Here is a 17,500-nt window from a genome sequence, read left to right as displayed (position 1 = left end):
GTTTATTTGTGTTTCTCTCTGACTCAGCGCTTTAGCTCCAGTCCATGTGTCAGATATGAACAGAGGGAGAAGACACACGCACACACACACACACACTACCCCCCCCCCGCCCCCACACACACACACACTCTCAGGGGGACGCAGCTGCTACCGTCTCGGCTCCTTGGCACAACCATGTCAGTGTGTTTACGTGTGTCTGCCCCCTTAGCCCATGTCCAAACGCTAACCAATCATTTACACTCCGTTGCCAATTATGAGCCGTTTTTAAGTAGAAATGTTCTATCTCTGTTGTTGATGATCACGTTGGCTCAAAAAAGGTGCTATAGAAAAGCACCCAGACCCAGTAAAGTAGTAGTAATAATAATAACAGTATATGCCATTTAGCAGGTTCTTTAATCCAAAGCAAAAAAACATTTTATGGGTGGCCCCAGTAGGAATCGAACCCACAATTCTGCTGTTGCAAGCACCATGCTCCACCAACTGAGCCGTAGTAAGGTGTATGTTGACATGCCTCCTCCCTGTCCCTTGCTCATTGGGGTATGTATGAGGGGTATGGACAGCCAATAGTACTCCCTGACCCCAGAAGATGGAGTGTGTTGTGTTCATCAGACCCCCCCCCCCCCACCAGCCTTCGCTCTCCTCCAATATCTGCTGAGTCACGACTGAAAGGCCAGGGCCCCTGTGGGTAATCAAAAGAGGACCCTTGCGCCCTCCCAGAAGCTTGGCTGGTTCGTAAAACCTGCAAATTCAGACAAATAACAGGTGTAATGGGTCTGCACTCAAAAGTATGTTGCATAGTGCTTACTTCATTCAATGTATTTTTTTTGTGTGATTTTCCCCGCATCAGGGATAGCGTACACAGACGTCTCGGCTTTGCATCCTGCTTCAGCGTGTAGGTACACATTTTCAGTCAAAACAGCATATATAGGGAACACAGATGAGCAACCGATGAGCAGCACGTGCCTCTAATCAGGTCTGCCACTCATCTGCCAATCTGGGTGTGGCTTCTCTGGTCTACCTGTATTGAAGTTGGCCCCGAGATAGAGCTCGGAGTAGAGATAGAGCCCAGAGTAGAGATAGAGCCCAGAGTAGAGATAGAGCCCGGAGTAGAGAGGGAGATGGGGACAGGAGAGGAGGATGGGGATAGAGGAGGATGAGGACAGGAGAGGAAGATGGTGATAGGAGAGGATGATGAGGACAGGAGAGGAAGATGGGGATAGGAGAGGATGATGAGGACAGGAGAGGAAGATGGGGATAGAAGAGCAAGATGGGGACAGGAGAGGAGGATGGGGACAGGAGAGGAGGATGGGGATAGGAGAGGAGGATGGGGATAGGAGAGGAAGATGGGGATAGGAGAGGATGAGGACAGGAGAGGAAGATGGGGATAGAAGAGCAAGATGGGGACAGGAGAGGAGGATGGGGACAGGAAAGGAAGATGGGGATAGGAGAGGAGGATGAGGACAGGAGAGGAAGATGGGGATAGAAGAGGAAGATGGGGACAGGAGAGGAGGATGGGGACAGGAGAGGAGGATGGGGACAGGAGAGGAGGATGAGGACAAGAGAGGAGGATGGGGACAGGAGAGGAGGATGGGGATAGGAGAGGAGAGGAGGATGGGGATAGGAGAGGAGGATGAGGACAGGATAGGAAGATGGGGATAGGAGAGGAGGACGAGGACAGGAGAGGAAGATGGGGATAGAAGAGGAAGATGGGGACAGGAGAGGAGGATGGGGACAGGAGAGGAGGATGGGGATAGGAGAGGAGGATGAGGACAGGAGAGGAGGATGGGGACAGGAGAGGAGGATGGGGATAGGAGAGGAGAGGAGGATGGGGATAGGAGAGGAGGATGAGGACAGGAGAGGAAGATGGGGATAGGAGAGGAGGACGAGGACAGGAGAGGAAGATGGGGATAGAAGAGGAAGATGGGGACAGGAGAGGAGGATGGGGACAGGAGAGGAGGATGGGGATAGGAGAGGAGGATGAGGACAGGAGAGGAGGATGAGGACAGGAGAGGAGGATGGGGACAGGAGGATGGGGGCAGGGGAGGATGGGGATAGGAGAGGAGGATGAGGACAGGAGAGGAAGATGGGGACAGGAGAGGAGGATGGGGATAGGAGAGGAGAGGAGGATGAGGACAGGAGAGAAGGATGGGGACAGGAGAGGAGGATGGGGACAGGAGAGGAGGATGGGGACAGAAGAGGTGGATGGGGACATGAGAGGAGGATGGGGGCAGGAAAGGAGGATGGGGCAGGAGAGGAGGATGGGGCATGAGAGGAGGATGGGGGCAGGAAAGGAGGATGGGGACAGGAGAGGAGGATGGGGACATGATCGGAGGATGGGGACAGGAGAGGAGGATGGGGACATGAGAGGAGGATGGGTACATGAGAGGAGGATGGGGACAGGAGAGGAGGATGGGGACATGAGAGGAGGATGGGGCAGGAGAGGAGGATGGGGCAGGAGAGGAGGATGGGGCAGGAGAGGAGGATGGGGCATGAGAGGAGGATGGGGACAGGAGAGGAGGATGGGGGCAGGAAAGGAGGATGGGGATAGGAGAGGAGGATGGGGACAGGAGAGGAGGATGGGGACAGGAGAGGAGGATGGGGATAGGAGAGGAGGATGGGTATAGGAAGGGAGGATGAGGAGAGAAGAGGAGGATGGGGATAGGAGAGGAGGATGGGGCATGAGAGGAGGATGGGGACAGGAGAGGAGGATGGGGCATGAGAGGAGGATGGGGACAGGAGAGGAGGATGGGGCAGGAGAGGAGGATGGGGCATGAGAGTAGGATGGGGACAGGAGAGGAGGATGGGGCAGGAAAGGAGGATGGGGATAGGAGAGGAGGATGGGGACAGGAGATGAGGATGGGGACAGGAGAGGAGGATGGGGATAGGAGAGGAGGATGGGTATAGGAAGGGAGGATGAGGAGAGAAGAGGAGGGGAGGAAAGGAGGGGAGGTTATGTATGGGAAGGAATGAAGGGGAGAGGAGAGGATGTTCGTTTTAACCCTGTGTGAAAAATGTTTTATTTGACCGCATCCTCCAATTCTGTTCCAACAGGTCAGAATATTGATCATGAGGGAGAGAGATAAGTAAAGAGAGCTAGAGAGCTAGAGAGATAAAGAGCAAGAGAGAATGATATAGAATGAAATAATAAATGACAAAGTGGAGGGAGGGAGGGATAGAGAGAGAGAAAGATAAATGTTCAATGGCCCTGCTGAACCCCCTGACAGAGAGAAATATAATCTCTTCTGGCTTTCTGTGTTTCTGTGTAGTTGTGTGTGTTTATTTGAGAATTGCTGTATGTGAGTCTGTACTTGTATGGTAGGAGAATCATGACTGTGTGTACAGAGGAGGTCCGAGTCTTTGAGTGTTGAGGTGGATGATTGATTTGCATGGGAGTGCTGTTCATCCAGTATAGTATGTGAATGTGTAGTCCATTGTTCAGCTTGCTTTCGTAACAACGTGGTATAATGCATAGTCAGAGAAAGCAAATGGTCACAGACAGTCATACTGTACAGTCCTAAGTGATTGCACATAATGTGTGTGTGTGTTTGTGTATGTGTGTGTGTGCGTGTCATAGACTATGATTCACATAGCTGCTGCAGCGACTCCAGGCGTTGTTGCTTCACTGCAAGGCCACGACTTCATCAACCTCTTTCCCCGGCTAATACATCATGTTACTGACTAGCTGGGAATATTAATATGAATAAAACAAACGTCAGAAATCAGGAGAAATTAATTTAGTCTCAGCGAGTGAATGTTACTCACCGTGCATTCGGAAAGCATTCAGACCCATTCACTTTTTTCACATTTTGTTGCGCTACAGCCTTTTTCTAAAATGTATAAACATTTACAATCTACACACAATACCCCATAATGACAAAGCAAAAACAGGTTTTTAGAAATTTAGAAAATCTATTAAAAATAAAAAACTGAAATATCACATTTACATAAGTATTCAGACCCTTTACTCAGTACTTTGTTGAAGCACCTTAGGAAGCGATTACAGCCTCAAGTCTTCTTGTGTATGACGCTACAAGCTCGGCACACCTGTATTTGGGGAATTTCTCCCATTCTTCTCTGCAGATCCTCTCAAGATCTGTCAGGTTGGATGGGGAGTGTCGCTGCACAGCTATTTTCAGGTCTCTCCAGAGATGTTTGATCAGGTTCATGTCCGGGCTTTGGCTTGGCCACTCGAACATTCAGAGACTTGTCCCGGAGCCACTCCTGCGTTGTCTTGGCTGTGTGCTTAGGGTCTTTGTCTTGTTGGAAGGTGAATCTTCACCCCAGTCTGAGGTCCTGAGTACTCTGGAGCAGGTTTTCATCAAGGATCTCTCTGTACTTTGCTCCGTTCATCTGTCGCTCGATCCTGACTAGTCTCCCATACCTGCGGCTGAAAAACATCCCCACAGCATGATGCTGCCACCACCATGCTTCACTGTAGGGATGGTGCCAATTTTTCTCCAGACGTGACGCTTTGCATTCAGGCCAGAGAGTTCAATCTTGGAGTCGTTTAGGTGCATTTTGGCAAACGCCAAGTGGGCTATCAAGTGCCTTTTACTGAGGAGTGGCTTCCGTCTGGCCACTCTACCATAAAGGCCTGATTGGTGGAGTGCTGCAAAGATGGTTGTCCTTCTGGAAGGTTCTCTCATCTCCACAGAGGAACTCTGGAGCTCTGTCAGAGTGACCATTGGGTTCTTGATCACCTCCATGTCCAAGGACCTTCTTCCCCTGATTGCTCAGTTTGGCCGGGAGGCCAGCTCTAGGAAGAGTCTTTGTGGTTACAAACTTCTTCCATTGAAGAATGATGGAGGCCACTGTGTTCTTGGGGACCTTCAATGCAGCAGAAATGTTTTGGTATGCTTCCCCAGATCTATGCCTCAACACAATCCTGCCTCGGAGCTCTATGGACAATTCCTTCAACTTCATGGCTTGGTTTTAGCTCTGACATGCACTGCCAACTGTGGGACCTTATATAGACAGGTGTGTGCCTTTCCAAATCATGTCCAATTAATTGAATTTACCACAGTTGGACTCCAATCGAACTGTAGAAATCTCAAGGATGATCACTGGAAACCGGATGCACTTGAGCATCATTTTGAGTCTCATAGCAAAAGGTCTGAATACTTATGTAAATGTAATGTATTTCTGTTTTTTAATTTTGTATAAATTTGCAATTACTTCTGAAATGTTATTGCTGTGTCATTATAGAGTACTGTGTGTAAATTGATGAGGAAAATATATAATTTAATCTATTTTAGAATAAGGCTGTAGTCTTACAAAATGTGGAAAAGGTCAAGGGGTCAGATTACTTTCCGATGGTACTGTAGTTAAAAACATGCATCATTTTGACATGTTGAATATTCAATGGATGATTATTCAGCACATGACTTATGTTTAAACATAAATCTTATTTAGCACTCTCTACATATTTACTTTAATTGTCCCCATTAATTGGCGTTTTAGCAACAATATGGAATCCATATTACGTCTATTATTATTTTTTTTACCTTTATTTTACTAGGCAAGTCAGTTAAGAACAAATTCTTATTTTCAATGACGGCCTAGGAACAGTGGGTTAACTTCCTGTTCAGGGGCAGAACGACAGATTTGTACTTTGTCAGCTCGGGGATTCGAACTTGCAACCTTTCGGTTACTAGTCCAATGCTCTAACCACTAGGCTACCCTGCCGCCCCATATTATGGTGTCTGCTGCCTTGTGTGTTTGTGTATCAATGTTCGAAAGAGAGAAAAAATAGCATAGGGAGAAAGAGAGGGAGGAAAAGAGGGCGAGAGAGATTGAGGGAGATAAAGAGTGTGAGTAAGAGAGGATGGCAGGGTGAGCGTGTGTGAATGTAGTTTTGTGAGCACGAGTAAAGATTTGAGAGGCTTTAAGTGGTTTGAGCGTACTGGCCCAAAAAGACTGCGATGCTTACATAAGTGAGTGTTGCCCAATGCAGTGGAAGTGAAATGCACTGGCACAGTCCAGTAGAGACAGACTAAGAGACAGCACCCTGCTAGAGTGATCACTGCCCTCTGCTGGGTGGAATAACACACTACCACAGCACAGGATATAGGGGCTGTGGCCCAGGCACAGATTAAGCCTAGCACTGGATTTAAAAGTACTTTCATTGAGCTTTCTTTTAATCCAGGGCTAGGCTAAATCTTTTCCCCGGAAACCGTGCCCCATTGTACCACACCTATTCTTTATAAATCACAGTACTGTGTAATGATTCACCTGGTGTGTGGTTACTAGTGTCAATTTGCAATGCCTTGTATGTATTCCAGACTGGAATATGTTCTGGGATTCATCCAATGGCATTGAGGAGTTTACCACATCAGTCACCGGCTTCATTAATAAGTGCATTGACGACCTCGTCCCCACAGTGACCGTACGTACATATCCCAACCAGAAGCCATGGATTACAGACAACATCCGCACTGATCTAAAGGCTAGAGCTGATGTCCTTGATGTCACTACTGCTGTACTTTCTGTCTGCTGTACTCTGTTTTATTTATTTTTATAAAGCTGCCGCTTTCAAGGAGTGGGACACTAATCCAGAAGCTTACAAGAAATTCTGCTATGCCCTCTGATGAACCATCAAACAGGCAAAGCATCAATGCAGTACCAAGATCGAATCCTACAACACCTGCTCTGACGCTCGTCGGATGTGGCAGGGCTTGCAAACTATAACGGATTACAAAGGGAAACCCAGCCGCAAGCTGTCCAGTGAAGGGAGAGTATTAGACAAGCTAAATACATTGTATGCTAGAAAAACTGAATCATGCATGAGAGCACCAGCTGTTCCGGACGACTTTGTGCTCACACTCTCCGTAGCCAATGTGAGTAAGACCTTTAAACAGGTTAACATTCACAAGGCTGCAGGGCCAGACAGATTACGAAGACGTGTTCTCAGAGCATGCGCTGCCCAGCTGGCAACTGTCTTCACTGACATTTTCATCCTCTCCCTGACCCAGTCTGTAATACCTACATGTTTCAAGCCGACCAGCATAGTCCCTGTACCCAAGAACACCAAGGTAACCTGTCTAAATGACCAACATCTTGTAGCACTCACCTCTGTAGCCATGAAATGCTTTGAAAGGCTGGTCATGGCTCACATCAACACCATCATACCAGACACCCCGGACCCACTTGAATTTGCATACCACGCCAACAGATCCTCAGACGTGGCAATCTTTATTTCACTCCTTTACTGCCCTTTCCCAACTTACCTTTTCCCTTCGCTTGTGGACTTCAGTGCACAATACACCAGCTGTCTGTGACCAGGTGAAAAAACCTTTCCAAGCCAAGCTTTCATTTCCTAACCGCTAATCACTACACTCAGCCTACATTGTTGTCAACATATTAGCTAACATTGGGAATTCTAAATCTAGCTAGCTCGCTCTCTATTTCTCTCTCATTCTCTCTTGCTTCTCCTTCATTTTTGAAGAAATGTATTTGTTCAAAACTGTTCAACTATTGTCTTTCTCTCTTTGAGTCAACTACTCACCACATTTTATGTACTGTAGTTACAGCTAGCTGTAGCTTTTGCTATCAGTACGAGATTCATTCTGTGATCCTTTGATTGAGTGGACAACATGTCAGTTCATGCTGCAAGAGCTCTGATAGGTTGGAGGACGTCCTCCAGAAGTTGTCATAATTACTGTTTAAGTCTATGGAAGGGGGTGAGAACCACGAGCCTCCTAGGTTTTGGATTGAAGTCAATGTACCTAGAGGAGGATGGAAAATAGCTGCCCTCCGGCTACACCATGGTGCTACCCTACAGAGTGCTTTTCAGGCTACTGTGGACCTTCATTTCAAAACAGTGTGATTTAATCAATTATTTGGTGACATTAATATATTTAGTACATTTTTATCTAAAAATCATAACTTTTTTAATGTTTCATTATTTACATTTTTCTGAAATTCACTGAGGAGGATGGTCCTCCCCTTCCTCCTTTGAGGAGCTTCCACTGGTGAGAATGCTGTTCATTGACTACAGCTCAGCGTTCAACACCATAGTACCCTCCAAGCTCATCACTAAGCTCAGGACCCCGGGATTAAACACCTCCCTATCTACATTGACAATTTCTGCACTAACTCTTTTGACTCATCATGTATGCTGCTGCTACTGTTTATTATCTCTCCTGCCGAAACACTGTATCCCATACATATCAACATAATTTACTTCGTACCACTGCACATCGACTCGGTACTGATACTCCATGTATATACAGTAGCCAAGTTATTGTTACTCATTGTGCATTTATTCCCTCTGTAATTTTTTTTCTTCATGTTTCTATTATGTATATTTGTTTGAATTATCTTTGCATTGTTGGGAAGTAAGCAAGCATTTCACTGTTAGTCTACACCTGTTGTTTACGAAGCATGGGACAAATACACATTTGATTTGATTTTGATTTGATTTGGTGAGACTTAATGCCGAAAGTGTTCACCACTAAATAACCTCACCTTCTTTTTCCACAAAGGTTTCCATTATGTTTTAGCACTGATTAGACTTATATGTCTTTGTGTGAGTTTGTGACGTTCCTCACCACACCACAAGGTTCTATACTGTACCATGAGGTTCTCTACTGTACCATGAGGTTCCTTAGTGTACCAATTCCATCAGAACGGATAGAGATAAATGATTTGAGGGGGTTGGGATAACCAGACACATCCTCACATGTTCCTCACACATTTTCCTCGTGTCCTTCACGGGAGCTCTCACTGTAGCTCACGGTCTCCACGTGCGCTTCGTGTTCTGTACTGTTCTGACGCTGTGTTCTCCGTTGCGCTATCTTTCTCTTCTGTTGGCTCCGCCCGTGCTACTCCAGCTGCTGGACGCCAGGAGAACCAAGGTTTGTCCCTATGTTTGCAACCGCTGCCCTGGCTGCCGTGTCTGCACAACATAGAGTCACCACCAGAGTGATGTCGTCGTGTGTCTTCGGTGCCCCCAGAGACCTGGCAGTCCTGTTCCTCTGCCCCCCCCACCCCACCCCCCCACCCCTCTGGGCTGTGTCGGAAATGCACCCTATTCCCAATTTAGTGCACTACATTTGACCAGAACTTGTGTGCTCTGGCTAAAAGTAGTACACTAGGCCTATGTTGGGAGTAGGGTTGCCATTTTGGACACGCTCCGAATTGGACCCTCATACACACACCAGCAAGGAGTGTGATTGGTTTAGCCTGCACTGTTCCCTAAGCCCTACCCGCGTCCGTCAGACCCTCTCCCTGCTCTTACACACTGCCGAGTAGAATTCTTCTGTGTTCTCCCTTTACTGGGTGTGGCTCTACTATAGGGGTGTGGCTGCTGTGTGACCCTTGTGACCCTATAGTATACTCTAAAATAGGCTGTGTTTTGTTCAATTTCCCCGCCCCCTAAACCTCAACACCCAGGCTACGTTCCAATATCCATACTAGTGTAGCACTTAGAATGCATGGCCCAATCAGTGTATAGTGGCATGCTAGGGTGGATATTGGAACAGAGCCACTTGTCTCCTTCTTATTTCTTCCTATAATGGATGTCTTTTTTTTTCTTCTCAAGTAATGTACAAGTAATGTCTTTGTCTCTTTGTATGCGCACACACATGCATACGCCACAGGAGGTTGGTGGCACCTTAATTGGGGAGGACGGGCTCATAGTAATGGATGGAAGGGACATAATGGAATGGTATGGAACTCCATGTTTGACACCGTTCCATTGACTTCATTCCAGCCATTACTATGAGCTGTCCTCCTCTCAGCAGCCACCAGTGGCACACGTGCACACGCGCACCCGCCTCCCTAACACACAGCATAATGGATGGGCATGGACCCAGAGGTCCACTGAGTCTACTGCTGTTGGTTGGCTACCAGCTCTCAGTGGGAACACTGTTTACTGCGCTGTGCACGGATCTCTGCTGCTCGACCCCTCGGCAGCACGGACAGCACATACACACCCCCTACAGTAATGATAGATAATGATCACTAATGCTGCAACAATCAAGCGTTCTGTTGAAAGTGCAAGCTGTTGAACGCGAGACGTCCAACTCTGAACACTTGACAGGGGATCGGTCAAAACTGTTATCGAAGGTTCACGGTTCTACAAGTTCTTCACGTTCCCCACGATACAGGGAAGGATTGTGCACTTTCAGTTGCACAATCGGTTTCTCCCAGCAACACAACGATTCAGTCATTCACTGGATGGCTTTGTTTAAATGTGGCTCTCGTAGTATTCCTACCGTCAAAGCTTCAAGAGAGATTCCTACAGATTAGATTGCTGATGCACGGTACTGCACATAGATAACCGTTTACAGTACACCTTCCTCACCCTGAAAATAGTTGCAGAAGGTGGAAAGCAAGTCGATCACGAATAGTATGTAAAAACCATTTGCCTTTTATTTAACGTCTTCTCATACTGCCATACTTTGTGTCATTTGTATTTTTTCTTTTTGTCTTTCATGCCATAGTGAGGTAAGTCCTCAAATTCCTCTCCAAGTGTGTTTGGCAGGAACTGTATTTCCCCAGAGGTTGAATAGATTACGGTGTGTGTTTCTGAGTTTCCTTTCCGCAGGGCCACCTTCAAAATCCCCCCACCCCCCCTCTCTATAAGATGTATTGGTGTCTGTGAGTTTGCGTGTGTGTCTGAAAATGTCCCTCCATATGTACATATTCAGTGACCCATCCTAGTCTGATCTGTCATTTAATTGAATCCACCCTAGACTACGTGCTGCCACCCTACCAGATTGAGACTCCTTGACGTGTGTGTGTGTGTGTGTGTGTATGTGTGTGCGCTTGCATGTGCATGTGCTTTCATGTGTGTGTGTGTGTGTGTGTGTGTGTGTGTGTGTGTGTGTGTATGTGTGTGTACGTGCGTGCGTATGTGTGTGTGACCCCCACAGCACCTGCAGCTGACCATCCAGGCCCTACAGGACGAGCTGCGGACCCAAAGGGACCTGAACCACCTACTGCAGCAGGAGAGCGGCGGCCGCTCTGGGGACCACTACACCAACATCGAGCTGACCGAGGAGAACTTCAGACGGCTACAAGCCGAGCACGACCGCCAGGCAAGGAATCTTAATAAATTACTCATAATAAATGAGTGATTCAATAAATGAGTTTGCCGTTAGTTCCAGGTTCTTATGACCAGGGTCTTGGTTGTAGGATTTTGAATTCCCTGATACTTCCCTCTGGGAATTTAGAGAATCTTCCAACTGGGATTTCTGTATCTTCTTCCGTTCTGGACATTTTGGAAAGTTCCTGAATTTTAGCTACCTTAATAATGACCCAATTGACACTTCCTTCCTTTAAAATTCCTTACAATTCCCTGCGTTCCGGCAGGCCAAGGAGCTGTTCCTCCTGAGGAAGACCTTGGAGGAGATGGAGCTGCGGATCGAGACCCAGAAGCAGACACTGGGGGCCAGGGACGAGTCCATCAAGAAGCTGCTGGAAATGCTCCAGAGTAAGGGTCTGCCTGGAGGGCCAGGGAGGGTCAACGAGGAGGAGGAGCAGGAGAGAGCCAGGCGCATTGCTGAGGCCGAGGCTCAACTTGGACACCTGGAGGTCATCTTGGACCAGAAGGAGAAGGAGAACATCCACCTCCGAGAGGTACAAGAGTACATGTCTGTCCAAAATGGCACTATATTCCTGTATAGTGCCTTACTTTTGAACAGGGCTCTGGTCAAAAGTAGTGCACTATGTAGGGTTTCTAGGTGCTGTTTGGGATGCATGTTATGTAGTGCTTACAGTTAGTATATGTCCTTATACTACTGTATGGCCACAGCAGACTCAGAGTATATGTAGTGCTATTAAACGGCTACTAAGTGTCTAGTCTTAGAAATCCCACACTGCTTTACTAAAATTGCATTGGCCAATACAGTACTGTAATACATGCCATTTCCCAGAGCAGACACTTTCATCCAAAGTGACAAGAGTCTACACATGTTGGTATGTGACCCCAGTGGGAATTGAACCCACAACTCTGCGGTTGCTAGTACCGTACTCGTATGAACTGAGCCACGTACAGGATGACTACAATACCTACAGTACAATAGAATACTGCAAAATACAATGCACAATTACAATACAGGTGGAAGATGTAGGATTGCCATCCCCACGAGGGTGCCACCCTCCTTCAGGCCATGGATGAGGCATGCAATGATTTCAATCCAGACCTATGTCAGGCTTGGATTCGCCATGCCAAAAGGCTTTCCCCAGGTGCATGAACAATGAGGACCTTTGGCCAAGTGCTCAAAACAGGTTTGATGCAAACTAATGCCAGCTAAACACGCCGTTTTTTTTCCATTTCTTTCATTTGATTACACTGTGAAAGTTGTCTTCAAGGATCACACCTTTGATCACACATGGGATAGAAATGATGGATATTTTGTGTTCATTCAATTTGAATGGGTAGTGCACGTGTGTTGCTTGCTGTTTGGGGTTTTAGGCTGGTTTTCTGTTTAGCATTTTGTGACATCGGCTGATGCGAAAAGGGCTTTATAAATACATTTGATTTGATTTGAATCGATTGCCTCATGTGAAAACAGTGTCATGTACTGCAATTTGCAGTACTGCAGCATACTACATTCAAAGGGCAATTTTAAAATATGTATCTTAAATATTTTGCTATTGGATTAACTGATTGTTAAAACAACGACATTGAGAACATATATATCATCATGTTGTGTTTTGGTGATTCAACCAATGTACTCGTGACATTTCACAGTAAAATGTCGGACCAATGGCTGTGTGTTAAAAGATGTCTACAAACAAAATGAAACGTTTTGAATGTAACACTGGCTGTGTTACAAGTGTTACCAGTTTGGAGTTTTGCTCTAAGTGTTGAGAAAATCAGGAAATACTACCAAAGTAATAAAAAAAAAACTGTAAATAGCCAAAACTATGTAGTTACTATATGGCCACAGTAGACCTGGTCTCACCTGTGTTTGAGGTGTTACTGAAAGCGCAGAGACATGTTGATTGTTTGGTACTGCTTTTAAAGCATATGGCTTTTGGGACTTCCAGGCAATTTCCACTTTTTTCTTCTCACCTACAGTGTATGCCCATCAACACTAGAGGGCAGTACTGGCCTTCTCTTTGTGTACCTACTGTGCTCTGACTGCAGTGGAAGGAGCAATGTTCAATCTGTGTACAGTGTTATTGCCAGGGGAGAAGTATATGACTGATGTAATGGTAGTGCAAGTAAATGTAACTCATTTCAATGCTGTCGCTCTAGTATTGAGCTAGGTTAAGCTAAGTCATTACCCATGCATTTGGAGAGATTCAGGGCTCATATTTAGGAAGCATCTCAGAGTAGGTGTGCAGATCTAGGATCAGGTTCCTTCTGTCCATGGTGATCTTATTCATTGTGATCTAAAAGGCAGAACCGAACCTAGATCAGCACTCCTATTCTGAGATGGTTCATAAATACAGGCCCATTTGCACTAGGTCCTAAAAGAGGCGACATTTGATGCTTGTCTTGTCCATTTCATATCAACTGGTGTTCTCCCAGGAACTGCACAGGAGAAACCAGATGCACCAGGACCCTGGCAAAACCAAAGCCCTCCAGACCATCATAGAGATGAAGGTAAGAACCATGGGGAATTATGGGTAGTGTAGTACATTGCTGAGACCAACCATGTAATCAGATGAAATACGAAAACCTTAGAGTTCGGAAAAGCCAGATTTTGCTTGTATTGAATGAACTTTGAGTCTGTCGATAGCTTCGGACGCCCAGGCTCATTCAACGACACAAGATTTGGAAGGATGACCTCGTGAGACAAGTCGGTGGATGATGGTTGTAAATGTTACATCACATGCAAAAGCTATGAAAAATGTGTTCAAAGCACTAATTGAGCCACTGCAGAGCCCATCGGCCCACTGTGGCTGCAGAGCCCACCGGCCCACTGTGGCTGCAGAGCCCACCGGCCCACTGTGGCTGCAGAGCCCACCGGCCCACTGTGGCTGCAGAGCCCACCGGCCCACTGTGGCTGCAGAGCCCACCGGCCCACTGTGGCTGCAGAGCCCACCGGCCCACTGTGGCTGCAGAGCCCACCGGCCCACTGTGGCTGCAGAGCCCACCGGCCCACTGTGGCTGCAGAGCCCACCGGCCCACTGTGGCTGCAGAGCTGTGATATCACTTCTAAATATAAAGCATGCGCTCACAGCCCGACAGCATGCCTCTCGCTCACACACCACATCATCAGACGGAGCTGGATTGGTGCTGAGCAAACCCCAGCATCCCCTAGCACGGTCACGTGACTCTCCTCTAGCGTGGTCACATGACACGCTGGCTCCTGGAGGCTCTGGATTTTCATACAGAGCAGAGCCCCTCTCCCTTCCATCCTCAGTGGAGGACCTCCCCGCTTCTCTCTGCTCTCTCCAACAGACGTGTTGGTGCTGATGTTAGCATGAGTAATGCTAACCCCCCTCTCTCTACTCTCGCTGTCTCTAGGATCTCTTTCTCTCTCTCTCTCTAAATTTCGTTCTCTCCTTATCTCACTCTGTCTTTCAATCTCTCTCTCTCTCTCCCTCCCTCCCTCCCTCCCTCCCTCACCCACGAGGGAGAGCACATTCTGCCTGCTGCTACCATGGAAACAGGTGTGGTTGTTTACGACAGCGAGGCCAGTGGCACAGGGAGGAGAGAGAGAAAGGGATTCAGATAGAAAGAGAGAGAGAGAGAGAGTGTTCATGAGAGCGTCACATCCTCTGCTTGATCAGCTTGATCTGCCGTAGCAGTGAAATCATTTGGATGGCATAGCATCTCTCTGACCCATTGAGCTACGGTATGTTTGTCGTCTCCACTATGTCGTCTCCACTGTATACTATGCTATGTTCTCTCCGGTGGTTAGTTAGCGGCTTGCTACAAGCCATAGAATAATGATGCATTGACGAAGCACATGGCCATGATAACAGCATTCACACGCTCACGTTAACCCCTTAGATCCAGGACCATCTGTTGTTAACTCTCAGTCGACCTAGGGACAGCCTCGCATACAGAGCTGGATTTCCTAGTTTTCCACTGCCTGCTGGATGACCCTGCTGAAGCTCTAGCCACAGAACCACAAGTTCACAAGTTCAGAACCAGTCAAAGGTATAGACAGAGGGAAAGAAGGAGGAGAGACAGAAAGGAGAGAGAGGGAGTGAAACCAGGTTCTTGCTCGTTGCTCTGCAGGTGAAGTGCATGTGAGATGGACCATGGCTAATCTTAAAGACGTTGTATTATTTATTTAAAAACTCTGCAAAGCCAAAGCTCCACTCGGAGGTGCAGTCGCAGTCCATGGACTGGCTCCTGCATTGATGTGCGAGCGACTACAGAGCAGCACGGCTCCTCTTCCTCTTCCTGCTTCTGCTTCTTCTCCAGGCGTTTCTCTCTGGGCTGGTCCCTCTCAAAAGGCTGGCTGTGATGTGTGCCGCTCAGTATTTCCAAATGGTGATTAATCCACTGAGAGGCTGGCTGTGAGGGAGCTGCTGCAGCCGGAGAAGGAGGAGGCTTTTGATTTTACCCCAAGATACTGCAGAGGCTCTCCTCCGTACTACCTCAAAGAGCTCTTCCTTACTCTGACACTTACTCTCTTTCTTCGTCTTCCATCTCTCTCTCTCTACCCATCTTCTCTCCTTCACTCTTTCTTTCACTGTCTTTCGCTCTCTCTTCTCTCTCTCCCTCTTTTTCAGGTGTTTTGTGTTTTGTTCACTGGTCAAGCTTTGGAGATGTTCTAATACTGAATTATAAGTGTGGCTCAGCAACAGTAGAGCACAGCTGGTGTGTGTGTGTTGGGCAGGACACCAAGATGGCATCTTACAGCTGGTGTGTGTGTGTTGTGCAGGACACCAAGATAGCATCTTACAGCTGGTGTGTGTGTGTTGTGCAGGACACCAAGATAGCATCTTACAGCTGGTGCGTGTGTGTTGTGCAGGACACCAAGATAGCATCTTACAGCTGGTACGTGTGTGTTGTACAGGACACCAAAATATCATCTTACAGCTGCTGCGTGTGTGTTGTTTAGGACACCAAGATAGTATCTTACAGCTGCTGTGTGTGTGTTGTGCAGGACACCAAGATAGTATCTTACAGCTGCTGTGTGTGTGTTGTTTAGGACACCAAGATAGTATCTTACAGCTGGTGTGTGTGTGTTGTTTAGGACACCAAGATAGCATCTTACAGCTGCTGCGTGTGTGTTGTTTAGGACACCAAGATAGTATCTTACAGCTGGTGTGTGTGTGTGTTGTTTAGGACACCAAGATAGTATCTTACAGCTGGTGTGTGTGTGTGTTGTTTAGGACACCAAGATAGTATCTTACAGCTGGTGTGTGTGTGTTGTTTAGGACACCAAGATAGTATCTTACAGCTGCTGTGTGTGTGTTGTTTAGGACACCAAGATAGCATCTTACAGCTGGTGTGTGTGTGTTGTTTAGGACACCAAGATAGTTTAGCTGTGTGTGTGTGTTGTTTAGGACACCAAGATAGCATCTTACAGCTGGTGTGTGTGTGTTGTTTAGGACACCAAGATAGTATCTTACAGCTGGTGTGTGTGTGTTGTTTAGGACACCAAGATAGCATCTTACAGCTGGTGTGTGTGTGTTGTTTAGGACACCAAGATAGCATCTTACAGCTGGTGTGTGTGTGTTGTTTAGGACACCAAGATAGCATCTTACAGCTGGTGTGTGTGTGTTGTTTAGGACACCAAGATAGCATCTCTGGAGCGCAACATCAGGGACCTGGAGGATGAGATCCAGATACTGAAGGCTAACGGCTTGCTGAACACCGAGGACAGAGAGGAGGAGATCAAACAGATGGAGGTCTACAAGAACCACTCCAAGTTCATGAAGACCAAGGTACACACACATACAAGAAAACACAGACACACTATATGCACAGGAAAACACGCACACACACACACACACGCGCGCGCGCGCGCACACGCACACACACACACACACGTGCGTACAGTACTGTAGTAGTCTATAATGTGGCAAACACAGTCACAGGGTTTGCTGTGCACGTTCAAAGTGAACAGAACAGATTAGAGCTGTCTGTCTGGCTGACAGTAAATGAGCTAGCTTTAGCATTACATTAACTGTTTTCATCAGGGAAGTGCTTCGCTGGCAGCTATACCTGACTGGGAGATGCTTACGCGTTGTTTTGTTACTGTACACTTAGCAGAGAGAGCAGAGGAAGACCATAAAGAAAACCATTCCTGTGTTGTTAAAATGGATCTTTTATTGTCCTCCGTAGCCTCGTCAATATGTTCGTATCCATCTAGCGTGATTGATTGTATTACCATTGGATCCCACTGTCAGAAACTCTGGTTACATTTCATTTCCTCATCAACCGTTGCACATCTTATCCAGTCAGTCCAGCTTCGACTTGCTCAGTCATATTACACAGTCCGTCATCAGTCGTCTTACGGTCAGGTTCCCAGCCTCCCTCCCAGCCTCCCTCCCAGCCTCCCTCCCAGCCTCCCTGGAGCATTGTGTCTGTGTGTTTACATCCATGTGAGGATAAAACCAGCGGGAGTTTTGTTGT

At 47.1% G+C, this 17,500-nt stretch overlaps 1 protein-coding gene across 1 annotated transcript in view; it reads left to right on the top strand.

The window, feature by feature from the left end:
• Window positions 1-17,500, top strand: part of LOC115143715 (ERC protein 2) — a 74,278-nt gene that overhangs the window by 22,282 nt on the left and 34,496 nt on the right. The window contains 5 exon segments of the mRNA XM_065001624.1: window positions 8,832-8,855; window positions 10,878-11,042; window positions 11,317-11,583; window positions 13,487-13,561; window positions 16,654-16,809. Coding sequence (XP_064857696.1) covers window positions 8,832-8,855; window positions 10,878-11,042; window positions 11,317-11,583; window positions 13,487-13,561; window positions 16,654-16,809 — 687 coding nt within the window.

Source organism: Oncorhynchus nerka, linkage group LG15, assembly GCF_034236695.1.
Source record: "Oncorhynchus nerka isolate Pitt River linkage group LG15, Oner_Uvic_2.0, whole genome shotgun sequence".
Taxonomy (NCBI): domain Eukaryota; kingdom Metazoa; phylum Chordata; class Actinopteri; order Salmoniformes; family Salmonidae; genus Oncorhynchus; species Oncorhynchus nerka.
This window is presented reverse-complemented; position numbering and strand designations above follow the sequence as displayed.